Below are 26,804 nucleotides of genomic sequence, written 5' to 3' on the forward strand. Positions count from 1 at the left end.
GCTTAAAGGCACAGTTAACTTAGTGTATGTAAACTTCTGACCCACTGGAATTGTGATATAGTCAATTAAAAGTGAAACAATCGGTCTGCACAAAGCAGATGTCCTAAATGACTTACCAAAACTATAGTTTGCTAATATGAAATCTGTAGAGGGGTTAAAAAGTCACATTTAATGAATGTGCCAGACCGCAGAGTCTGTTGTATCACAACATTGCACTCAAAATGCACTCAGCCTGGTGAATTGTGTCATCCAAATTGCATTCTGCACTATGCCTTTAACTGATTTGCATAATTAATGTAGTGACACCCCCCCCACACACACTAAATTTAGTGTTTAATTATATTGTAAATGGATTTGTGTTTACCCGGGGTGGGCTCTCAGAACCGGGATACTCCCTCTGGTCTAGTTTGTTCCAGCGTTGCATTAGCTTGATCACCATTGGTTTGCTGAAATCCACCAACTGAAAACCAGTTACATTTGCCCCACCATGCATAAACCTCTCTAGAGAGATATCCTTAAAACCCTGCCGAGAGAAAGACAGAGAGATTGAGAGCAAAAGCAAATGAAACCGATTCAATGCAAATAAAATAAATTGGAAATTAAAGAACATAAGATTGTTAATGTGTCAATGTGAAGCAGAGATTGAGAGAGAAAGTAAGAGAGAGTGAAATATAACATTCTTAATGTCTTGCCTGCTGACACTAACAAATGTCAACACAGAATATGTTAAAGCATAGCGAAAATAGACTGTGATAAATCACACGTAACAGAATTCAGATTCAATATTCCATCATAGTCAGAGTTTCTAGAGACTAAATACTGTTCCTAAGCAATGTACCATCTAATAAATAAATGCTAAACTAGACTTCATAGCCAAAAGTATGTGGACACCCAAATTTCAAAAGCATTAGCATTAATTGGGCGTTGGTCATTCCTAACAGCTTTCACTCTTCTGGGTGAGCTTTCTACTAGATTTGCTCCCATTCAGACAAGAGCATCAGTGGGGTCAATCTCTCAAGTGTGGTCAGTGTGGTCAAATTTATCTCAAAGGTGTTGTGGCTGAGTGGAGGGCGGGGCCGGGTTGTGATCCTACACACCCGGTCCCGTATTAGGCTAATCAAGCCTCCGAGAGGGATAAAGGCCGACTGCAGAGGATGGTGGGGGAGAGAGAGATCATTTACGAGTATCCAGTGGTTACCGTTGAGATACGATTCAGGGGAAAAATGACGGACACACACGACGGACATACACGACAGACATGTCCGTAAATTATCTCTATCTCCCGCACCATCCTCTGCAGTCGGCCTTTATCCCTCTCGGATGCTTGAATAGCCTAATACGGGACAGGGTGTGTAGGATCACGACCTGGCCCGCCCTCCACCCTGCCACAGGTGTTCAGTAGGGTTCAGGTTTGTGTTTTGTGCAGGCCAGTCAAGTTCTTCCACACCATACACAGAAAGCCATTTCTTTATGGACTAAAGAAAGCTGGAACAGAGACAGTATGCCCCATTCTACTAAAAATGTTTGTCTATGGAGATTACGCAGTTATAGAATCTCATAACATGTGATAACACCATTAATTTATACCTCAAATAAAAGATTTGGATAAGCTGCAGTTGGTAAGACAATCCCATGATATACCATTTCTACCAGCCGAATATGCTTAAATAACTTGCTTTGGAAAGGAAAGGAAAAAGGAATGATCCGGAAGGGAATTGGGCTAGAAATTAGGAAAGGAATAAGCAAAGGAAAGGGAGAGGAAATGAAAAGGAATCCTGTTTCACCAACCCCGTCTCATGAGAAGCAAAACAATTAGGAAATGGCGAAATCTTGTTATTACGATTTTACCCCTAACCAAACATAACCATGATTTTAATAGGAAAATTAAGGGAAGCGTTGGGGGAGTAACGATCTATGATCTGGATCAATCCATTGATCAAATCACCAGCGATGCAATGTCATCGATTCAACCCGTAAACCCGTGCACAGTATATTTTTTTAAGATGCATGTGGCAGGGCGGAGGGTGGGGCCGGGTCGTGATCCTACACACCCGGTCCCGTATTAGGCTAATTAAGCCACCGTGAGGAATAAATGTCAACTGCAGAGGATATAAGATCGTATTGTGATGAAACTTGTGATTTACACCCCTAGGAAGTGTATTATAGGTTATTGACATCAAAGTCAAAGTCCATCTTTGGAATGCTCCCGGGCAGGCTGGGCAGCTACTTACAATGTAAACAAGCGGCAAAAAAAAGTACAGCTAAAGATTGAAATTTCCAAAAGGGTTAGACAAGATTATGATCAAAGAACAAATTTGAAATCAACAGTAAAATCTGACAACAGTGGTATCAAAAATTGTGCTTCTTTAATTTATTTAATTTTTTTGGGCTAGTTCAGCTAATGCTCATGCACGTTCTCAAGTTAACACATGCGATGGATAGGAGGCAAGCTAAAATTTGATGCCTGTATTGTATCTAGTCTAAATGTCGTACCTGAGTCGTACGATATCTCATGAGATTCACCATCTCAAACGAATTATTATGAGCTGTCATGAGACAGTGTTGGTTTCACAGAGCACTCTATCAGGGAGAATTACTGCCATAGGACACCATGTCCTCTACATTCATTCATTTACTGTACCCCTCAATGACTGTGGCTTTCACAGAGGTGGATAAACCAGTGACAGCACTCACCAGGTTAGCAATGATGTAGTGATATCCTTTCACTTGTTTTCCCACACTAACGACCTGAAAGAGAAATATAGAAAGAATGAGTGGCTAGAATCAGCTGCTCTGGTGGAACAGTTAAAGGAAAGTTCAGGGTTCAATACAAGTTGAGCTCAATCGACAGCATTTGTGGCATAATGTTGATTACCACAAAATTATTTCGACTCGTCCCTCCTTTTCTTTAAAAAAAATAAAAAAATCGAGATTACAGTGAGACACTTACAATGGAAGTCAAGTGGGCCATGGCACGGTGGGCCACCTCTTCAAGTGGGCCAAGGCACGGTTCAGCGTACCATGCCCGTGCATGGTATGGATGTCACGGATCCACAGACTCCCTCTCTCACTCCACACTCCACTCTCTCTCCCTCACTGCCAACACAGCACTCACTCTCCCCGAAGTTTTGATCAAACACACCTGCACATCATTAGTGACTAATCAAGGACTGCTTTCATACCCAGCCTTCACACTCACTCTTTGCCTGTTCTCATCAATGTCTTCCGAGACTACGGTCTTCCTAGTTTTCCTTCTCTATCGACATGCTGGACAGAGGAGGTCACCCACATCTCCATGAACTCTAAGGTAACTCCTCTCCCAACATTCCCTCTAAATTAATTTTATTGGGGGCTAACCCTCTCCAAGCTCCGGTGGTCGATTCCCCGCCGCGGTCAGCGGAAATGCCAGTGGCCATGCCTGCCACATTAAACGTGCCAGCACCAATGCCAGCCATGGTAAATGAGCCAGCACCCATACCTGCCACAGTAAATGAGCCAGCACCCATGCCAGCCATAGTAAACAAGCCTGCGCCCATGCCTGCCATGGTAAACGAGCCAGTGTCCACGCCTGCTATGGCCAACGAGCCAACGGCCACGCCTGCCTTGGCCTTCAAGCCAACGCCCATGCCTGCCATGGCCAACGAGCCAGCTTTGCAAGACTCATCTGTATCAGAGCCAGCTTTGCAAGCCTTGTCCTCCCCAGTCACTCCCCAGTCGATGTTAGCACCTACATCCATGGAGGCAGCTCCTCGGCCACTGCCTGTGCTCTCGTCCATGGTCCTTAGCTCCAAGCCTTCCACGACTACGTGCTCCAAGCCTTCCATGGCTCCAAGCATTCCACGGCTCCTTGCTCCAGCCTTCCATGGCTCTACCCCTTGAGCCTTCCACAGCTTCACCCTTTGATCCTCTCATGGCTCCGCCTTCCACTGCTCCACCTTCCACAGCACCGCCCCCTTGAGCCTCCTGCAGCTCTGCCCCTGGCGCCTCCCATGGTTCCGCCTTCCACAGCTCTGCCCCTTGAGCCGCCTATGGCTCTGCCTTCCTTGGCTCTGCTCATTGAGCCTCCCGTTGCTCCACCTTCCGTGGCTCCGCCCCTTGAGCCGCCCATGGCTCTGCCTTGCTTGGCTCCACCTGCCTTTGATGAACATCTCCTGGCTCCACTTGCCTTCGTAGAGCCCTCCATGGCTCCGCCCTCTGAGTCTTCCTCGGCTCCACCCTTAATCCCAGAAACTCCACCTCCTACAAATCAGACTTCGGCTATTCCTGGTGCACCACTTCCGGATCTGCCTATGGCCATTCCTCCTCTGCTGGTTCCGTCCCGATTGATGGCCATTCTTCCTCCGCAGGTTCCGACCAGCAAGATGGACCTTTCTCCTCCGTTGACTCCACCCAGGATATTAGCTCCTCCTCCTCCTCCTCCATCTCCCAAGCCTCCTGACGCAGTTCCTGCCCAATGGCCTTCCTCCCTGGCCTCCAGATCATCTATAGACACCTCCCTGGCCACCGGATCATCCACCAATTCTTTCTGATCGTCCTCCTGGATCCTCCCCTGTCATCTGTTTCCTCCTGCCCTCCTCACCCATCTTTGGGCACCAGGAGTTGCCCTTTGGGGAGGGAAGGGGGGGTGGTGTTTCTGTCACGGATCCACCAGAATCCCTCTCTTACTCCATGCTCCGCGCTCTCTCCCTCACAGTGGCGGCTGCTGGTCTTTCAAAGAGGGGAAGCTCATTTTCGGCCTACATTATAAACTTATTTACCCTATTTTTTGCACTAAATCAATCTTAGGTGTTGATCTGCCCTGCTGTTTAATTCTAATTTTTTCCTCGTAAGGAAGCCTTTCAAATGGCTTCGCCAAAATCAGCTCAACAATATTAGCACCGTCTGCCATCGTGCGCAGTTTCACCCGTACGACGCTAGCCTAGCCTACTGTATGAATGAATGAATGAACGAACGAACCGAACGAACGTAACGCTCTAAAACAAAATATATTAAACTTGGTAAAACTGAAACAAGGAATGTGGTGTATAATTGTGTGAAATGTATTATGCAAATTGACTAGCAATTTCGCCAAACAAATATAAAGAAATAGGTTGCAGCAGTTTGTCTTTCGACTACACTTGAGAAATCCGCGATGGGACTGAGCGCGAAATAGCTTCAGTGACTTCTTATAGTACAGATTCGCTGTCAATCAAAAGGAGATGCAGTCTTTCGACAGATCCTCCAATCATCACGCGGAAGCCCGGAGTCTGGGCCAGCCCACTCCTCATTCACCCCCAGAGACGCTGAGCGTCCGTGGGCGGGACATAATCGCAGCATTTATCCAATGACCGTCTATTTTCGGAGCACTGAAAAAACTGTTCAGAGCAGCCCCATTGAAGTCAATGGACGCTCGGCTTCAACAGGGAAATGCACTGACGCTACGGGAATGTATGAGAAGTAAATCGAGTCAGCCGACCTGCTATATGTAATGTAGCTGATTCTGTACGAACTGGTCTTCGAGATGAACGTGTTCTAACGCATTTTTAGTCAATAAATTGTTTACACAATAGTACATATTTGACCATTATTTTTTTGACATTATAGGGGAAGCTGAGCTTCCCTTGCAGTCTTAAAGAAATCCCCACTGCTCCCTCACTGCTGAAACAGCACTCACTCTCCCCGAAGCTTTGATCACACGCACCTGCACATCAGTAGTGACTAATCAAGGACTGCTTTTATACCTAGCCTTCGCACTCACTCTTTGTCTGTTCTTGTCAATGTCTTCCCTGAGACTACGAACTTCCTAGATTTCTCTAACTTACCTGTTAATATACTGTAACACAGTTGAAGGATGGGCAAGGAGGAGGCGAGAACCGGCTTGTCAACATAAATTATATTTTAATGAGAAACTTAAACTCAAAAACACATAAACAAACACACATGACGGACATGTCCATAATTCTCTCTCTCTCGAACCATCGTCACCGGCCGCCTTTATCCCTCGCGCGCCTCATCAGGCTGATTGGGGACCGGGCGCGCGATATTCCGACCGGCCCCGCCCCCCTCCGCTCCACATATACATACCTTGTTACTGTTCTCCTCGTCTGTGTTTTGTGTTGGTTCATCCTCTGTTAATCCTCCTGTGTGTGTACTCTCCTGTGTCGTTTAAGTTTCCTGCAAATATCAAAGACTGTTGTGAGTTAACCATTCTTCTCTACTTCTCTGTCTGGATATTACTTACCTGCTGTTTGTACCCCCTACTGTATCTGGATTGACTCACCTGTTGTTTTCATCACTGCTTCTTTCACCTGATCAATAAACCCTGTGATTGAGTCCATATCCCTGCCTCCGTGAGTTTCTCCGTGACAACGGATCGATCACACTAGTCAAACGAACTGGACTGAGGGTCAATTGTGCTCGGGCATGGTACAGATTGCCTAGTGTGAGTACACCTTTAATGTTCAAAAATTGGCCCACATTGACGTCTATTGTAAGTGCCTCACTAAGACCAAGATTTGTATTTATTTTTAAAGAAAAGTAAGGAAGAGTTGAAATACATTTTTGTGGTAATCAATATTATGCCACAAATGCTGTTGATTGAGCAAAACTTGTATTGAACCTGGAACATTCCTTTAAAGTGAAGGTCTGGCAGATTTATTTGGTGCCTCTGTGAGATGGCACCATGAGGTGCCGCTCACCCGCCGATCGTAAGCTTCTGGAGGTCTTCAACTATACTTGCTTACAGAATTGAGTTGCTCTTCTCATATCTTTTTAATCAGCCGCCATTATACTGCAAATATGGTGTCAATATGTTGATTATTTTGTACAGCAGACTTAAAGATCCCATCCAGTAAAAATTACGTTTTTAACCTTGTTTACATATCCATATGGTGTATTTTATATGCTAGAAGACATACCATAAGTGGCTGAGCATTTTTGCTGTGGAAATGAGTGTACCAAAGACAATCTCAAAAACACGGATTCAGACAGCCAGGGTTTCATACATCACAAACCTAAGGAACCAATCCCGTCAACTTGCGGGGTGGGGCTTTCCATATCAATAGCATATGCTACGGCAAAGCAAGAGGTATCAGGAGAATCCAGGTGTAGCTACTACGCATCGGTATTTTACAAGACATGTTCTGTTTTTGGATGCAAAGTTGTGAAAGAACAAATGGCGAGCCTTCGTGTATTACCAAAGGATCTGAAAATCAGAGATAAATGGGAGCAGTTTATTTGGAAAAATCATAATGTCCCAGCAAATCTTCCAGAGAAAACTCGGGTTTGTAGAAGTCATTTTCCAGAGAACAGTTTTGAAAATGTTACCCCAAAACAGTTGGGTTTTGCCACTAAACTATAACCTGGTACCATCAATTTAACAGGGGCACAGCAGGTCCGAGCTGCAGGCGAGCGGTGCAGGGGTGAGTGGAGATGGAGGCGGGGTCTAATTTGCATATTCATAGATCTGCGCATACTAAATGAGGCAAAGGTGTAGAGTCATATCTTAGCCATTTTAAGGCATGAAGGTATTATTTTCATGGGAAAAAAAAACTTTTAAATATGTATTTTTAAACCAGTGACTGGAGAGGGACTTTAAGACAAGATGTGAGTGTCATGACAATGGCAACACGTCTCTGATGCCATTTAATTTACACAGAACCAAAGCCTTAAGCACTGACTTACCTAAAACTTTAACGCAACACTATTCTTGTGCTGCCTTGTGAGCACTGTTATTTCTGTCAGGAGATGCAAATCGAGTTATTTTTTAATATCCTTTGAAGACGTGATATTTTTAAATTTTCCGAATTACTGCATCCTCCAAACTGAGCGTGTGAGTTTATGTGGTGTTTATTGCGGCTCAGGTCACTGTGAGACGGTTCAGATTCAAGCTGTTTGAAAGCAGTTTTACAAACACCAGTTCCTGTCTCTCTATTAGTCTCTCTCTCGCTTTCTGTCTGTACATCATGTTTCTCAAGGCAGAGCGTGCTCATAGTCTGTGAGGAACAGAGGAAAGCTCTTCAGGCAGGAGGGAACAGAGCGAACAACAAATCACAGCCGAGACGGATATCAGGGAAGGAAAGCACTGATCATTTTCTCAAGCTCTGTGATCCGTCTACCTCAGTAGTGTGTGTGTGTGTGTGTGTGCGTGTGTGTGTGTGTATCTGTGTGAAAGCTGAACGGTGTAATTTCTGTGCCACTAGTGTCATCAAATGGAATTGGGAAACTAATGACTATTTTTAAACGGGTTTCCCCAAACACTCCTTAGTCTTCCTTTGGTCATACAAACATATAGTTGAGTCAGTGCTACTATGTCGGACTGGTTGTGAAGCTCAAACAAACAGAGCAATGTTTTAATAGCACCACAAAGCTACAGTGTTTAGACGTTTAGGTGAAATCAACCTACAAATGGCTTAATTATAGTTGACTTTGCATATTAATCTGGATACCAGAAATGTAGAATTTTGCAGACGTCAGCCTCACCTGTTCTAGAATGTTCTGGAGTCGTTCTGTCTCGAGGTCAATAACGAATTTCTTCTCCTGTCGTCGGTCCAGGTCCTCTAGCAGTCTTCGGTAGCTCGCGTCATTAAAGTTCTCCACACAGATGGCACTAACCTGCCAACCGTTCTGCCCCGCCTTCTCCATTATGGCCTGCAGGATGGCGTATCCTAGCAACAACAACACATTTACTTTTTATTGTCAAGTTAACTGCCAGAAATATTGTTCCCATTCAATAAAAAAAAAAACATTGTCCATTGGGGTAAAAACAAAAATGCCAAAAAACACCTTGATTCAAAGGTGTATGACAGGCAAATAGTTTTCTCTTGTTTTAAAGGGATAGTTCACCCAAAAATGACAATTCCCTTATCATTTATTCACCCTCATGCCATCCCAGATGTGCATGGCTTTCCTTCTTCTGTTGAACAAAAATTAAGGTTTTTAGAAGAATATCTCTGCTCTGTTGGTCCTCACAATGCAAGTGAATGGTGACCAGAACTCAGAAGGTCCAAACAGCTCATAAAGGCAGCATGAAAGTAATCCATAAGCAAGGTCGGGAGGGTTACTTTTGAAATGTATTTCATTACAGATTACATGCTGTAAAATGTAATTTGTAACATATTCCGTTAGATTACTCCAGGTCAGTAATGTACTCAAAATACTTTGGATTACTTCTTCAGCACTGGTAGATTTTTTTCACTTGTTTTGACTATAAAAACTCTGAGACAAAATACACATGTTAAAAATACAATCTCTGAAAAATATCTTATGCAGTTTTGTTTCTAAAAACTGATCTTGTTTTAAGGATTTTTAGATATTTTTACAGGAAAAAAATACAAACATTATTATCAAGAATATGATTTTTGCCCTAATATCAAAAGGTCTTACTAGAAAAAATGAAACGTGAATTTTCTTGACAATAAATATGATCGCCTTACAAGTATTCCGTTACTCCTCAATCCTGTCTACAGGTGTGTGTGTGTGTGTTTGTGTGTGCGAGCTCTGTCCACTCTGGCTTTGTCTCTGGTCCAAATTTCCCTTGTGTATTCTGCAGCAGTGTGCCAGTTATGCCAGCCAAGAGCAACAGATGTCCTTTAATTTGGCCCTTAGTCGCACCGCAGGACTTTGGACACCAGGACAAGTGCACGGTTGTGTTTGTGTGTGTGTGTGTGTGTGTGTGTGTGTGCAGCTTCCTTTTTTCAGAACAACAGATATAACACAAACCAAATGCACAGAAACAACACAGATGACCATTAGCTGACACGCAACACACACACAGAGGATATGTTTGGTGGGATAATGAAATCACACCAGCTGTCCTGTGAGTAAACACAGACTGTCGACAGAGACGTGAAGGATCCCTCTTACACAAACCACAGTGTGAATTGCATACTCTCAGTCTTGTGTATTTTATAAACGCAGGGAATGGCAGACCACCTGCTGTTTTGAAAGACCCCATGTGAGAATATGAACCCAGAATATTCCTATAATTTAAATAAGAACAAGGATGTGAGGGTTAGAAGTAGTCTATTGAATGGGTTGTACTTTTATACACCTTGGTTGTTCAAAACATGGGTTGTGATCTTTAAACATGATCTGCAACCCATGACTGTGCATCTATCCCTCACAACCTCCTCAACAAATGAATAAATTAGTACATTTACATTTCTGCATTTGGCAGAGGCTTTTATCCAAAGTGACTTACAGTGCACTTATTACAGGGACAATCCCCGGAGCAACCTGGAGTTAAGTGCCTTACTCAAGGACACAATGGTGGTGGCTGTGGGGATCAAACCAGCAACCTTCTGATTACCAGTTATGTGCTTTAGCCCCTAGCGTCAGTCGCTAGTGCACCTCTTAAGGTCAGGAGAGTGAGGTTAACACACTGCACTATCTACCAGCTGGCTCCCGTTACACCCACCCCCCCCTAAACCTCACTCCCATCCGGGTCATGGCACCATTGTAACCGGTCCTGGTCGCCCCGCTCCGAACGGGACTCGAACCGACGTGCTCTAACAAGGAGGCTAAAGGCTACAGCCTCTAGCGTCAGTCGCTAGTGCACCTCTTGAGGTCAGGAGAGTGAGGTTAACACACTGCACAGCTATCTACACTAGCACATGCTTTATCCGGTGAGCTACAGGAACCATACAAATTACATCACTTTAATTGGACTTTGAAGTTTATAAGAAAAAACATCTTTCATCCACAGCCATACTGACGCCATATCACAGCTCCACAATGATAATAACGCCTCTAGACAGGCAGAACATTTCCTTGTGATTAGCCGTTTCACATGTGCGCTAGAGTGAGATCGAAAACATTTTAGCAGGCTACTCATTAGAGGTCTCTGCGATGCAGACCCGCTGACAGAGGTGTGAGGTCAATCCAAGTGCCTCCGAGCCAGAGAACACTTCTCAGCACCCAGGGGACCAGAAGAGTCAAGAAAGCCAGAGGATCAAACAAAGGAACGATCCAAAATTGACGAGAAAGATGCTGCATCGTCCGTCCTTGGAATCAACAACAACTCAGACATAGGCGACTTAAGGGACTAGCGGTCAAATTCAAACATCAGCACTTATTAAGCAAGAGAGGAGATAATGAAGATGAAGGGGAAAAACCGAAGGGTGAGGTAGGAGGGGGTTGGATGTGAGTTGATCCATTAGCTTTTCTTTCTCAGCTTTAGCAGAAGATCACGGATGAGTGCGTGACTGGCTTGCGGCCCACGCCGCTCTGGGCTCGAGGATGAGCAGTTAACGCTCCACTGACCTCAACGCCACGGAAGAATAGCGGGACGACAGCAGGCAGGAGATCTGGGGCATTCTTTGGCCATACAAAGTGCATACGCTGGCACAACGCAGAGCTTAGAGGAATAGTTCACCCAAAAATGATAATTCTGTCATCATTTTCTCATGTTGTTCCAAAACTGTATTTCTCTCTTCTGTGGTACACAAAAGGGGAGTTCCTGGCATCTCTTTCAAAATAATGAAAGTGACTCATTTAAGAAATACAGTAAAGCCTTTTAAAGCCATATGATAGCTTTGTGTGAGGAACAGATTTAAAACGACTTTAAAACTCACATTTTAAGTTCCTGATACAGGCAGCTGCTCTGTATGTGTTTATGTTTGAGTGTTTGTTTGTTTGAGTTGATTAAAATATTACTTTGATGCTTCCTGCAGTTCCCGCCTCCTTTCCAAACCTTAACCCTGTAACATAGCACTTTCTACAAAAAGTTATTTAATGACTTTAACATGATGATACGCACTCCTTTTTTGAGCACAAACCATGAAAATGACATACCTGAACTCTCTAACACACACAAAAACAGTGACAGAGAGAAAGAGAGAGAGATGAATGGGTTAGACTATAACACAGCCAGAATGCACGCACACACACACACACACACACACACACACACACACACACACACACACACACACACACACACAATATCACATGCAGAATGCTCACACACACACACACACACACAATATCACATGCAGAATGCTCACACACACACACAGTCCCATATACATACAGCTAACCCCTCCAACACACACATACACACATACACAATATCTCATGCAGAATGTACACACACACACACACACACACACACAGTCCCATATACATACAGCTAACCCCCCCAACACACACATACACACATACACAATATCTCATGCAGAATGTACACACACACACACACACACACACACAGTCCCATATACATACAGCTAACCCCCCCAACACACACACACACACACACACACTCACATGCAGAATGTACACACACACACACACACACACACACACACACACTGTCCCATATACATACAGCTAACCCCCCAACGCGCACACTCACATGCAGAATGTACACACACACACACACACACACACACACAGTCCCATATACATACAGCTACCCCCCCCCCCAACACACACATACACACACACACACACACACACACACACACACACAATCGCATGCAGAATGCACACAAACACACACACACACACAGTCCCATATACATACAGCTAACCCCCCCCCAACACACACAATCGCATGCAGAATGTACACACACACACGCACACACACAGTCCCATATACATACAGCTACCCCCCAACACACACATACACACACACACACACACACAATCGCATGCAGAATGCACACACACACAGTCCCATATACATACAGCTAACCCCCCCAACACACACAATCGCATGCAGAATGTACACACACACACACACACACACAGTCCCATATACATACAGCTAACCCCCCCAACACACACAATCGCATGCAGAATGTACACACACACACACACACACACAGTCCCATATACATACAGCTAACCCCCCCAACACACACAATCGCATGCAGAATGTACACACACACACACACACACACACACACACACACACACACACAGTCCCATATACATACAGCTACCCCCCAACACACACACACACACACACACACACACACACACACACACACACACAATCGCATGCAGAATGCACACACACACACACACACACACACACAGTCCCATATACATACAGCTAACCCCCCCCACCACACACCCACACACACAAACTGAGAGAGAGAGAGAGAGAGAGAGAGAGAGAGAGAAATGAATGAGTGTCACACACAGTCACATAAAGAGAGAGATAAATGGGTGTCACACACACACAATCGCATGCAGAATGCACACACACACACACACACACACACACACACAGTCCCATATACATACAGCTAACCCCCCCAACACACACACACACACAAACTGAGAGAGAGAGAGAGAGAGAGAGAAATGAATGGGCGTCACACACAGTCACATAAAGAGAGAGATAAATGGGTGTCACACACACACACACACACACACACGCGCGCACGCACACATCAAACAGATCAAAGAACAAAAATGTCTGAGTCTGACCCCAGGTTAGGTGCCTTCCAGACAAAACACTGCACCTTTTTGTTATGGAAACAAAGAAACTTTCCCACAGCTCTGAGTTATAAATGTGGCCTCTTGGGCATTGCTCACGGATCAGTCTGTGGCAGCACCGTGGCGAAACTACTGTCCATGAGACCCTCGAACAATTGCTTGACTCCAGTGATAAAGAACAATAGCATGGCTGCATAGAACCCTACAGCTGCACTAGTCGCTATTATAGTCACAACATGATTTTCAAGTTGTGTTATTTTTCTTTTTCTCACTAAATGGCGGCAGCAATCTGCCCCAATACATGACACATTCTCATATTTACTTCGTTTTAACTTATAGAGGTGTAGAGTTTTACTTGCTTATTTGCATTTGCAATTGACTGTGAAATTGAAACATTTCAGTAGTTCGCAAGTTAATGTAATCTTGCAGTGAGGATATATATTTATATATATATAGTGTATATTGGGGCTTTTCCACTGCATGGTACAACTCGACTCTGCTCGCTTTTTAGGGGTTTTCCACTATGGATAGTACCTGGTACTTTTAGTACCACCTTGGTTGAGGTTCCAAGCGAGCCGAGCCGATACTAAATGTGACGTCAAAATCCTGCAGATCACTGATTGATCAGGGAGAATAGTCACTACCAGCGTCACTGGATTTCCGACACGCGACATCAACCCGCTATTTGTTCACATGACTTTAGAATTGTGAAAAAGAAATGGCTGTGCGCAAACCACGCCGTGGTCAATAAACGAGGTGCAGATGGTCCACTCGTTAGCGATGAGCGAAACGATAAAGTCTCTCAGGAAGCGTCTCAGCTGTTGGGCGCACACGGCTACTACCGGACCTACCAACAGTGTAGGGAAAAGTTAAAAACTTATCTTCAAAGCCATCAAGGAAAAGTGGAAGTGGTTTGACCAAATGGACGCCATCTAGAATGGCGAGCAATGGGAGGGAGAGTGCCCTGGACTGGCAGAGGACTCGAAGCTCGAGACTTCACCTGAGCTCGAATGAACACAACTTTAAATGGACTTTTCCATGATCATTAAGATTTGTTTTTATTTCCATGACTTTTACAGGCCTGGAAAACACAATTTGATGAACAGAGGGCACAAACTGGATAGAGTAATTCTCTCGTTTTTTCCCCCAGAAAGCTGTCTGCCTGACACACACACACAGAGACAGGTCTTGCCTCACTCCAGGGCACCCATGAAGCCAGACGAGAGAATTAGACAGCAGCTGTGACTCTATCATTGCAGCCAAGCAAAACGTGTGTGTGTGTGTGGAGAGTGTGTGTGTGTAAGTGTGTGTGTGTGTGTGTGTGTGTGTGTGTGTGTGTGTGTGTGTGGAGAGTGTGTGTGTGTGTGTGTGTGTGTGTGTGTGTGTGTGTGTGTGTGTGTGTGGGTGTAAGTGTGTGTAAGTGTGAGCAAGTGTTTGTGTGTGTGTGTAAGTTTGTGTGTAAGTGTGTGTGAGTGTGTGTGTAAGTATGTGTGTAAGTGAGCGTGTATGTATCACTTTGTGGGGACCAAATGTCCCCATAAGGATAGTAAAACCCGAAATTTTTGACCTTGTGGGGACATTTTGTCGGTCCCCATGAGGAAAACAGCTTATAAATCATACTAAATTATGTTTTTTGAAAATGTAAAAATGCAGAAAGTTTTCTGTGAGGGTTAGGTTTAGGGGTAGGGTTAGGTTTAGGGGATAGAATATAAAGTTTGTACAGTATAAAAACCATTATGTCTATGGAAAGTCCCCATAAAACATGGAAACCAAACTGTGTGTAAGTGTGTGTGTGTGTGTGTGTGTGTGTGTGTGTGTGTAAGTTTGTGTGTAAGTGTGTGTGTGTGTGTGTGTGTGTAAGTGTGTGTTCAATAGGTATACATGCGCACAACTGTAGAGCTGCTAACATTGTCTGCACGTTGTTGTACTTAGTATTTAGAGCACACTGAAGCACTTTAAAGAGCCTCTTCTGGTGCTCGGATCTCAGTGGGGATCCTGTACAGTCTCAGTAAACTGTGCTATATCTTATCTGTTGATCTTGAAATCTCAAAAAGAAAAGAAAAATGTTTAAAGTGAACATGTCATTGATGAAACTGGCACTCATAAAGAATCAAGAAGTGTAAAACGAACCATTCCTGTATAAACTCTGATACTACCTTTGGATTTTATATATAGGATACAGTGGTTCTTACTGCATTAACGTGCAAACTGTACTTATAGGGTACTAAATCATCAACGGGCCTTTTTCCTCTGTGCATGCTGTGGTATTGACTTGCAGTATTGCTGCAGGATTAACACTGAAAACAATCACTGATATTCGCTTACATTAGATAAATCTCAAGTTAAACAACACACAACCGACGTAAACAGGGTTTAGGTCAATAAAATCAGTTAGTAAATCATTATAATTTATTTGTATTTTTTATTCCAAATAATTTCACTGGACAAATACACTCCAGAAAATCTTGGGTTGTGAAAATTGGATATTTATACCATTTATATTTTACAAGATAGATTTTCCCTCAAAATCAGCCTAGAAAATGTGAAAAAAATATATCTTATATTTATGTTGGTCTTGCACTAATTGTTCTGTCCCCCTCAGTTTTTAAATGATTGCAACGCCTCTGTCTCTTACCTCGGTCTGTGTCGTACAGGAACACAAATCGATTCCAATCGTAATGGTCTAGAAGGCTCAATAGCGCCCCCCGGATGGACGGCCGGAGCTGTAGCACGAACTGTGTCTCTCCCTCTGCGGGGAAACTGGGTGTTACCAGGGAGATGTGGAGCGCACTGCAGAACGACGTCAAAGTGTGAACTGAACGCTTATCGTACAGGCCGAATATTGCGAAGACTCCACGGGAGTACTGCGAACAGACTGCAGAGAGAGAGAGAGAGAGAGAGAGAGAGAGAGAGATATTAAATTCAGTACTGTACTTCTAGTCCTTTGAGAGATTCAGTTTATTTTGCAGACACCTTTGAAATGTTTTTTAACAAAGTAAATCCAGAATCTGAAACATTTTAGTACATTTTAGTTAATATTGTCCTGAAGCAAAAACAAAGAAACTGGCATGCCGTACATTTTACAGTAAGTGCACAAAGAACAGAAAAGAAAAAGATAAAAATGTTGCCGGTCCTTCTCGCCCCGCTCCGAACTGGATTCGAACCGACGTCTCCGGCGTGGGAGGTGGGTGCGCTAACGAGGAGGCTAAAGGCTACAGCCACTAGCGTCAGTCACTAGTGCACCTCTTGAGGTCAGGAGAGTGAGGTTTACACACTGCACCGCTATCTACCAGCTGGCTCCTGTTACACTCACCCCCATAAACCTCACTCCAATCCGGGTCACGGCACCAATATTGCCGGTCCTTCTCGCCCCCTCTCCGAACGGGACTCGTACCGACGTCTCCGGCATGGGAGGTGGGTGCGCTATCGAGGAGACTAAAGGCTACAGCCTCTAGCGTCAGCCGCTAGTGCACCTCTTGAGGTCAGGAGAGTGAGGTTTACACACTGCACAGTTATCTACCAGCTGGCTCCCGTTACACTCACCCCCCCCAAACCTCACTCCCATCCGGGTCACGGCACCAATATTGCCGGTCCTTCTCGCCCCCGCTCCGAACGAGACTCAAACAGCTCGAATGGGACTCGAACTATTCCTGCTAGTTGTATGTGTTCCAGGCGGGATAAATCACCCTCCAAAGACACTTTGAATGGAGAACAATCACGATGTCAAGAGCAAGATCGCTTCAAACTGAATTTCCAATAAAAATGACTTCAAAAGTGACTTCCAAATTACCCTTATTTTTCTCACACCTTTTAGCCTTTCAGAGCTCACAGTGGATGGGAAATTCTTCGAAGTGCAAAGGGATGATTACTTCTGAATGGAGCTCACCACAAAACAACAGCGCGAGGCGCTTCATTCACAGTGACTTTAACACGAATACTAAGCTCTGCAAGCCAGCAGTCGTACCGCCCTGTAGCTCAAGACTGGCTTCCCACTGAAGCTAAGCAGGGTTGAGCCTGGCCAGTGCCTTGATGGGAGATCTCCTGGGGAAAACTATGGTTGCTGTTGGAAGAGGTATTAGGGAGGCCAGCAGGGGATGCTCACCCTGCAGTCTGTATGTGTCCTAACACCCCAGCATAGTGACGGGGACACAATACTGTAAAAAGGCACCATCCTTTGGATGGGACGTTAAACCAAGGTCCTGACTCTCTTTGGTCATTAAAATTCTCAAAGTGCTTGGGGTGTAACCCTGGTTTCCTGGCTAACCTCCATTGGCTCTTCTCAATCATGGCCTCCTAATAATCCCCATCCACTAATTGGCTCAATAACTCTCCACCAATAGCTGGTGAGTGTACTGGTGCACTATGGCTGCTGTTGCATCATCCAGGTGGATGCTTCACACTGGTGGTGGTTGAGGAGAGTCCCCTGTTCACTGTGTGAAGTGCATTGAGTGTAGTGACAGAAAAGCTCTATATAAATGTATCATTCATTCAGGTCATTTACTTTTACATTTAGTCTATTAGCAGACACTTTTATCTGCAAGGAAGAGACAAAAATCCTTAGCTTGTCCATGGTTCGTGCAGACAGCTTAATCGAACGGCTTAATTGATTATAACCAGAGACTATTTAGCAGAGATGTGTCACTTCTGTTAAAATTAATGGGATACATTGGAGCACCCAACGGTTAACGAATGTAGAAAGCAAGTCCCGCCTTACAGGTACACGAGCCAATCACCTTTTATGACATCATCTGTCAATCAACTTAAGAACACGCATGTGCATTAGCTATTGTTACGAATGCGGACGGAGGCTGACAAAGGTTGAAGATCCAAAAGCAGGTTTATTTATAAACAGACTAAACAGGAGCAAACATCAACGACATTCAACGAACGACACCGTAAAGGAGGAACGGGCAGGGTTATAAAGACACAAGGCAGGATAATTACAAACAAGACACAGGTGAGAACAATGACAGTGAACACGAATGCTAACAAGGACACTATGGAATTAAATACAGGACAAAAGTGAAAACTAAGGAGCAAGGTGAAACACGACAGGGTAAACCCAGGGCAGACAACAAGGGAATCGTGACATAGCCCCCCCTCAAAGGAGCGGCTTCCAGACGCTCCTCAGAGAAAAAAAAAAAAAGAAAAAAAAAATGAGGAGTACGGGGGGCAGACAGGCAGTCCAAGGAGGCACGGGGGCAGACAGGCAGTCCAAGGAGGCACGAGGGTAGGTTCAGGAGGCCTGGGAGGCGGCCACAGGATGGGGACAGGTTCAGGAGGCCTGGGAGCTGGCCACAGGGCAAGGACAGGTTCAGGAGGCCTGGAAGGCGGCCACAGGGCAAGGACAGGTTCAGGAGGCCGAACCGTGGGAGGTGGAGCCGTTGCAGGCGGAGGCGTGGAAGTAGGCACCGTAGGAGGCTCTAGAGGCGGAGACCTGGAAGGCTCTGGAAGCGGAGCCGATGGAGGTGGCACCGTAGGAGGCTCTAGAGGCGGAGCCGATGGAGGTGGCGCCGTAGGAGGCTCTAGAGGTGGAGGTCTGGAAGGCTCTGGAGGCGGAGCCGATGGAGGTGGCACCGTGGGATGCTCTAGAGGCGGAGCCGATGGAGGTGGCACCGTAGGAGGCTCTAGAGGCGGAGGTCTGGAAGGTTCTGGAGGTGGAGCCGAGGGAGGTGGCGCCGTAGGACGCTCCAGAAGCGAAGCCCTGGAAGGCTCGAGAGGCTTGAGAGGTGGAGCCAAGGGAGGCTCAGGGGGCGGAGCCGCAGGAGGCTCTGGGGGCGGAGCTCTGGAAAGCTCGGGAGGCGGAGCTCTGGAAAGCTCGGGCGGCTCGGAAGGCGGAGCTCTAGGAAGCTCGGGAGGTGGAGCTCTGGGAAGCTCGGGAGGCGGAGCTCTGGGAAGCTCGGGAGGCGGAGCTCTGGGAAGCTCGGGAGGTGGAGCTCTGGAAAGCTCGAAAGTCGGAGCTCTGGGAAGCTCGGGAGGCGGAGCTCTGGGAAGCTCGGGAGGCGGAGCTCTGTAAAGCTCGGGAGGCTCGGAAGGCGGAGCTCTGGAAAGCTCGAAAGGCGGAGCTCTGGAAAGCTCGAAAGGTGGAGCTCTGGAAGCTCGGGAGTCGGAGCTCTGGGAAGCTCGGGAGGCGGAGCTCTGGCAAGCTCGGGAGGCAGAGCTCTGGGAAGCTCGGGAGGCGGAGCTCTGGGAAGCTCGGGAGGTGCTGGCTCAGGGACGGTCAAGGCCACAGGCGCTGGCTCAGGGACATCGGAGGCTACAGGCGCTGGCTCACTGACATCGGAGGCTACAGGCGCTGACTCACTGACATCGGAGGCTACAGGCGCTGGCTCACTGACATCGGAGGCTACAGGCGCTGACTCACTGACATCGGAGGCTACAGGCTCACTCACAGTGATATGCGTGGGCTCTGGCTCGCAGACAGTAGAAGGCGTGAACTGGGAAGCGGAAGCCTTTCTTCTCCTCCTCCTCCGGGCGGACAAAGCTGGCAGCGCTGGTTCATTGACTACGGCAGGCGTGGGGGTTGGCTCACTCACCATGGCTGACGAGGAAAGCCCAGAGGCGGGAGCTGCAGGGTCCTCCTCGACAATGTCCACAGTGAACGACGAACCGCAGGTTAACAGGGTCTCCTCCACGAATTCGCGGAGCGTCCAGCCGTGCGTCGCCGGTGGCAACCGCTCCTTGAGTGCACCGTTGGCCCGGAAAAATATGACCAGGGAGGAGTCAGGGAAATCGGTGGCACTCGCAATCGCGAGAAAATCGCAGATGTGGTCTTCCACCGGACGGTTTTCCTGCAATAGGCTGAGCAGATTACAATTGGCTTTTAGAACCGCTGGATCCATGTTTGGTCGTTCGTTCTGTTACGAATGCGGACGGAGGCTGACAAAGGTTGAGGATCCAAAAGCAGGTTTATTTATAAACAGACTAAACAGGGAGCAAACATCAACGACATTCAACGAACGACACCGTAAAGGAGGAACGGGCAGGGTTATAAAGACACAAGGCAGGATAATTACAAACAAGACACAGGTGAGAACAATGACAGTGAACACGAACGCTAACAAGGACACTATGGAAATAAATACAGGACAAAAGTGAAAACTAAGGAGCAAGGTGAAACACGACAGGGTAAACCCAGGGCAGACAACAAGGGAATCGTGACAGCTATACAAGCCAGGGAAAATAGTTTGTAGCGTAATCTGATGTAAAGAAGCACAATTTATGATACAAGTGTTGTCAGATTTTACTGCTGTTCTTTGATGGTAACCTTGACCAAGCGTTTTGGGGATTTTGTTCTTTTCCCATTGAAGTAGATAGAAGCTGCACTTGTATGCTGCTTGTTTACATAGAAAACAGCTGCCTGAGGGTGTTCCAAAGATGTCCGCTGAGTGACCTGACTTGCCTAAAAAGACTTTGTTATAGCAGGAGTGATCATTCCCGAGCTCTCCGTGAGGAAATAAATGTGAGCATCTAAACTGTGATATATTTTATCGCCTCTCTTGCATAGACGCTGATAGGTAATGGATAAGTCTCTTCAGGAAGCGTATGACATTATTTGAGGAAAATATGTTAACTCAGAGCCCTATAAGGACCCGTTAATGATACCGGAAGTGAGAACTTGGGTTTCTTTGTTTACATGCTTGAAATGGTTTATGTACAACACACACACACATACACATATATGTACAGTATATATGCGTATCTGTGTGTTGTATATTTTATTATATATAATTAACAAAATGTGACTTGGACATGCCCTTGACAGGTTTTGTGAGATTCACTAATAAACACACCGTTGCCTTAAACATATTACTCTAAGAGACAGAAAGAGTAGCTTCAGTAGTCAGTGTTTAATCTTCAAAGGAGTAGAGTACATTCATTTGATGCCAACAGACACACACTGTTAGTCTGTCTGTGATTTAATGTAATATCGTTGAGCATACAGTTGCTTTCAGTGAATGACAAACTCAACAGGATCAGACTGTTTCTGTTCCTCTATTTGTCACTCAGGAGTTTTCATTGTAACAGTTTTTCACAGAAACTCAATTTACACTCTTGTGCTATTTGTGTTATAATGCATGAACAGATGTTGTCTGTGTCTTTGTAAAATTATTATGTTGATACAGAGATGAATGAGTAGAGGATATAGATAGATAGATAGACAGACAGACAGACAGACAGAAAGACAGACAGATATACAGATAGACAGATAGATAGCATGGCAGTTGAGTTTACATGGATGGATGGATGGATGGATGGATGGATGGATGAATGGATGAATGGATGGATAGATAGATAGATAGATAGATAGATAGATAGATAGATAGATAGATAGATAGATAGATAGATAGATAGATAGATAGATAGATAGATAGCATGGCAGTTGAGTTTACATTGATGATGGATAGATAGATAGATAGATAGATAGACAGACAGACAGACAGACAGACAGATATACAGATAGACAGATAGATAGCATGGCAGTTGAGTTTACATTTATGGATGGGTGGATGGATAGAGAGTGTATCTACACTGCCCATAATCCTGAAGAGAAACCTCCACCAATCAAAGTATTGTGACAAACAAAGTTCACCAAAAGAGCTCTGCAAAGACCGCCCACTCCTATGATGCACTGTTGCACTCTAATCCATTTGAGGCCACTAGAGGCGCAGACATTGCATAATCACCTTTAAATAAATGCTTGCATCAGTCACTGTGTTTTGACACCATTTGTCTGTCTGATTCATCTTGAAAACAACTGAGCTCTTATTTCTTTCTTTTAACGTCTTCAGAGATGGCCTGTATCTCTCTGTCCCTCTCTCTGTTAAAAGAAAGTGTTTTAAAGTGTTGTTTTCCATGACTGTTATAGTCCTGTGGGAAAAGAAAAGAGAATCTTTTTTTAACACAGCCTAAAGGTGTTTGAGCTTAAGTGTGTGTGCATGCGATTTTAACACCACCTTTAGGGGTGTGAGGAAAACGCAGAACAGTCTGCACTGTCTCTTCGCTAGCACTGATGTCATTCTGTTAAACCCTCTTCATGTAATACACCAGTTGACCTGAGACCTATTGTCAGCACTCTGTGATTCTCAGCTCTTTGAAATCTCCCATAATTCAATGCAGGGCTAATTTGCTTTTGGTTATTTACTAAAAGCAGATTCTGATTCTTTAAAAAATGTTTAATTTTTTAAAATGATGTTCATCTTCTTTGCGAGGAATGTTGTTATACTGTATAATGCAGTAGACTGATGAGTCGTTAAGACCAGGAATATGTACAGTATATAAAAAGTAATTAGGCTTAAGTGTGATTTCACAATGGCTTTAAAGTAAATACTTTACTGCAAGCAGTGCTACTTTATTACGTAGAAGTATGCAGTTTGGTATTGAGCCACGTCCTGCTGTTGTAAGGTGACATCATTGCTGGCGATGCTTTTTGATGATGTCATAAGCCTGATTCATATTGAAAATACCTGCAACTTGTGATGTAATTAGTATGTCTCTGTCATGCACTCTAAACACAGTTATCTTTAATAAAGTAGCGATTAATAACCTACAGACAGACAGAGAGAAAGAGAGAGAGAGAGAGAGAGAGAGAGGTGGAGTAGCTATTATCTGTGCAAGAAAGACGCAGATTGATTTACACCCCTAACCAAATTCAACCAGATATTAAACACATGTAATTCCACAGAAAGACAGAGTGTGAAAGAGAGAACGCCAGTTGACCTCTTCTCCTTGTGATTTTGCGCAGTGCTTCTCAACTGGTTTTGCTTCAGAACAGATTTTACACTGGACATCAATTGCCGACCCAAAAGAGTACCAAAGGGTGATTCTCACAAAACCTGTCAGGAGAATGTCCTGGTCTTATTTTAATCCAAAATCAAAAGATAAAAATCATAAATTATATTTTGCATACAGAAAAGGAAGCTTAGTTATAGGACTGTCAAGAGTTTTGACACTGGAAATTATTTCCACGACCCACATTTAACCTCCATTAGTTGTAACTTATTACCACAATGCGGGGGGAAAAATGTATATATTAAAATGTTTAATTATTAATACATGATAGTACTCCCTTGGTGCTGCCTTTCATTTTTGCTGATTTTCATTTAAAAAACAACAGAATGTTTTTTTACTGTAATACACACATATAAAGAATGTGTTACAGTACTGAGAATCATTGAAAACCTCAGGATGTGTTACGGTAATGAGAATCATCATTGAAAACCTGAAAACTTCAGGACGTTTTATGGTAATGAGAATCATCATTGAAAACCTGAAAATCTCAGGACGTGTTACGATAATGAGGATCATCATTGAAAACCTGAAAACTTCAGTACGTGTTACGGTAATGAGAATCATCATTGAAAACCTGAAAATCTCAGGACGCGTTATGGTAATGAGAATCATCATTGAAAACCTGAAAACGTCAGGACGTGTTACGGTAATGAGAATCATCATTGAAAACCTGAAAATCTCAGGACGTGTTATGGTAATGAGAATCATCATTGAAAACCTGAAAACTTCAGGAAGTGTTACGGTAATGAGAATCATCATTGAAAACCTGAAAACTTCAGGACATGTTACGGTAATGAGAATCATTGAAAACCTGAAAATCTCAGGACGTGTTAAGTAATGAGAATCATCATTGAAAACCTGAAAACCATTAAAAACCTGAAAACATCAGGATGTGTTATGGTAATGAGAATCATCATTGAAAGCTTGAATACCTCAGGATGTGTTACAGTAATGAGAATCATCATTAAAAACCTGAAAACATCAGGACGTGTTATGGTAATGAGAATCATCATTGAAAACCTGAAAACTTCAGGACGTGTTACAGTAATGAGAATCATCATTGAAAACCTGAAAACTTCAGGACATTTTACGGTAATGAGAATCATTGAAAACCTGAAAATCTCAGGATGTGTTACGTAATGAGAATCATCATTGAAAACCTGAAAACTTCAGGACATGTTATGGTAATAAGAATCATTGAAAACCTGAAAATCTCAGGACGTGTTACGTAATGAGAATCATCATCGAAAACCTGAAAACCATTAAAAACCTGAAAACATCAGGACGTGTTATGGTAATGAGAATCATCATTGAAAGCTTGAATACCTCAGGATGTGTTACGGTAATGAGAATCATCATTAAAACCTGAAAACATCAGGACGTGTTATGGTAATGAGAATCATCATTGAAAACCTGAAAACCTCAGGATGTGTTACGGTAATGAGAATCATCATTGAAAACCTGAAAACTTCAGGATGTGTTATGATAATGAGAATCATCATTGAAAACCTGAAAACTTCAGGATGTGTTACGGTAATGAGAATCATCATTGAAAACCTGAAAACTTCAGGATGTGTTATGGTAATGAGAATAATCATTGAAAACCTGAAAACATCAGGACGTGTTACGGTAATGAGAATCATCATTGAAAACCTGAAAACATCAGGACATGTTACGGTAATGAGAATCATCATTGAAAACCTGAAAACATCAGGACGTGTTACGGTAATGAGAATCATCATTGAAAACCTGAATACCTCAGGACGTGTTACGGTAATGAGAATCATCATTAAAAACCTGAAAACATCAGGACGTTTTACGGTAATGAGAATCATCATTGAAAGCTTGAATACCTCAGGATGTGTTACAGTAATGATAATCATCATTAAAAACCTGAAAACATCAGGGCGTGTTATGGTAATTAGAATCATCATTGAAAACCTGAAAACCTCAGGATGTGTTACGGTAATGAGAATCATCATTAAAAACCTGAAAACATCAGGACGTGTTACGGTAATGACAATCATCATTGAAAACCTGAAAAGCTCAGGATGTGTTACGGTAATGAGAATCATCATTGAAAACCTGAAAACTTCAGGATGTGTTACGGTAATGACAATCATCATTGAAAACCTGAAAACCTCAGGATGTGTTACGGTAATGAGAATCATCATTGAAAACCTGAAAACTTCAGGATGTGTTATGGTAATGACAATCATCATTGAAAACCTGAAAACCTCAGGATGTGTTACGGTAATGAGAATCATCATTGAAAACCTGAAAACTTCAGGATGTGTTATGGTAATGACAATCATCATTGAAAACCTGAAAACCTCAGGATGTGTTACGGTAATGAGAATCATCATTGAAAACCTGAAAACTTCAGGATGTGTTACGGTAATGAGAATCATCATTGAAAACCTGAAAACTTCAGGATGTGTTACGGTAATGAGAATCATCATTGAAAACCTGAAAACATCAGGACGTGTTATGGTAATGAGAATCATCATTGAAAACCTGAAAACATCAGGACGTGTTACGGTAACGAGAATTGGGGTTTAAAATGTGCTGAAGTGTCCTGAAAGTCACAATGAAATCTTAATGGGTTAAGTGTGACCTGGACATTTTCTTGAAAGATTTCATGAGAATGACCCCAAAATTGTTTATTGTTAAAAAAAATTTTTTTTTGTATTTTTTAATATATAAAATATATATTAAATCAATAATTGAAATGTAATAATATTACCATGAATTGCTTTGGCCCAATGCAGATATGCACAATTATTAACAAGACTTGAATGACTTGGAAAATACTGATTAGAAAAGTACTGAGTTTTCCATGCATAGTGCTGACTGTTCAGTATATATCCTTCATAAGAAGTAAATTAAATAGTATGCACTATGCAATGATAATCAAAAAGTAGTATGCCACACTGTCACATGCCCTCACGTTGCATGTGTAAATAAGCAAGTACCCTCCAGTTATTGTCTCAGAAATTATTGGTGATTTTACATTTTTTATTTAATATATATATATATATATATATATATATATATATATATATATATATATATATATATATATATATATATATATATACACTGTATATTTCAGGATTAGTATGAATAGTTTGATAGCATGCCATTAGGAACAGCCCATGTGCTTCCAGTGGATGTGTCTTGGAAACACATCCACTGCTTGTGGTCTGTTCTTAAATATTCACACACACTTTTCATGACAGTCATGGCTCGGCTCAGTAATAAGTCATGACCACCCTACTTTTAGCAAAGTGACTTGTCATTGTCATTACCATGACAACACAGCTGTCAGTCATAGATGAACCACGGCAACGGGGCTTTAACGTGACTGCCAATACCGTTATATCCCATAAAGGAATGAGCTTTTTACTGCCATAGAGAAATAGAGAGAAGAAAAGAATGCATAAAGCAAGAGCAATTCCTTGTGCAGATATGTTTGATGGCAGGTGTTGAAAACTAAGTAATGTCAGGTATACAGAAACACACATTCACCCAAAAGAAACAAACTACAATACAACTAAAAAATCTTCATTAAAATGGCATAG

General features: G+C 43.6%; 1 protein-coding gene across 4 annotated transcripts in view; it reads right to left on the reverse strand.

The window, feature by feature from the left end:
• The window catches only part of LOC127631633 (glutamate receptor 4-like), a 117,435-nt gene that overhangs the window by 66,647 nt on the left and 23,984 nt on the right, over positions 1–26,804 (reverse strand). For all 4 annotated transcript variants that reach the window (XM_052109904.1, XM_052109903.1, XM_052109906.1 and 1 more), the window contains exons 3-6: positions 16,064–16,303; positions 8,461–8,645; positions 2,695–2,748; positions 365–523 (exon numbers count right to left, since the gene is read on the reverse strand). In XM_052109904.1, coding sequence (XP_051965864.1) covers positions 365–523; positions 2,695–2,748; positions 8,461–8,645; positions 16,064–16,303 — 638 coding nt within the window. The remainder of the gene's footprint in view (positions 1–364; positions 524–2,694; positions 2,749–8,460; positions 8,646–16,063; positions 16,304–26,804) is intronic.

Source organism: Xyrauchen texanus, chromosome 38 (genome assembly GCF_025860055.1).
Source record: "Xyrauchen texanus isolate HMW12.3.18 chromosome 38, RBS_HiC_50CHRs, whole genome shotgun sequence".
Classification (NCBI taxonomy): domain Eukaryota; kingdom Metazoa; phylum Chordata; class Actinopteri; order Cypriniformes; family Catostomidae; genus Xyrauchen; species Xyrauchen texanus.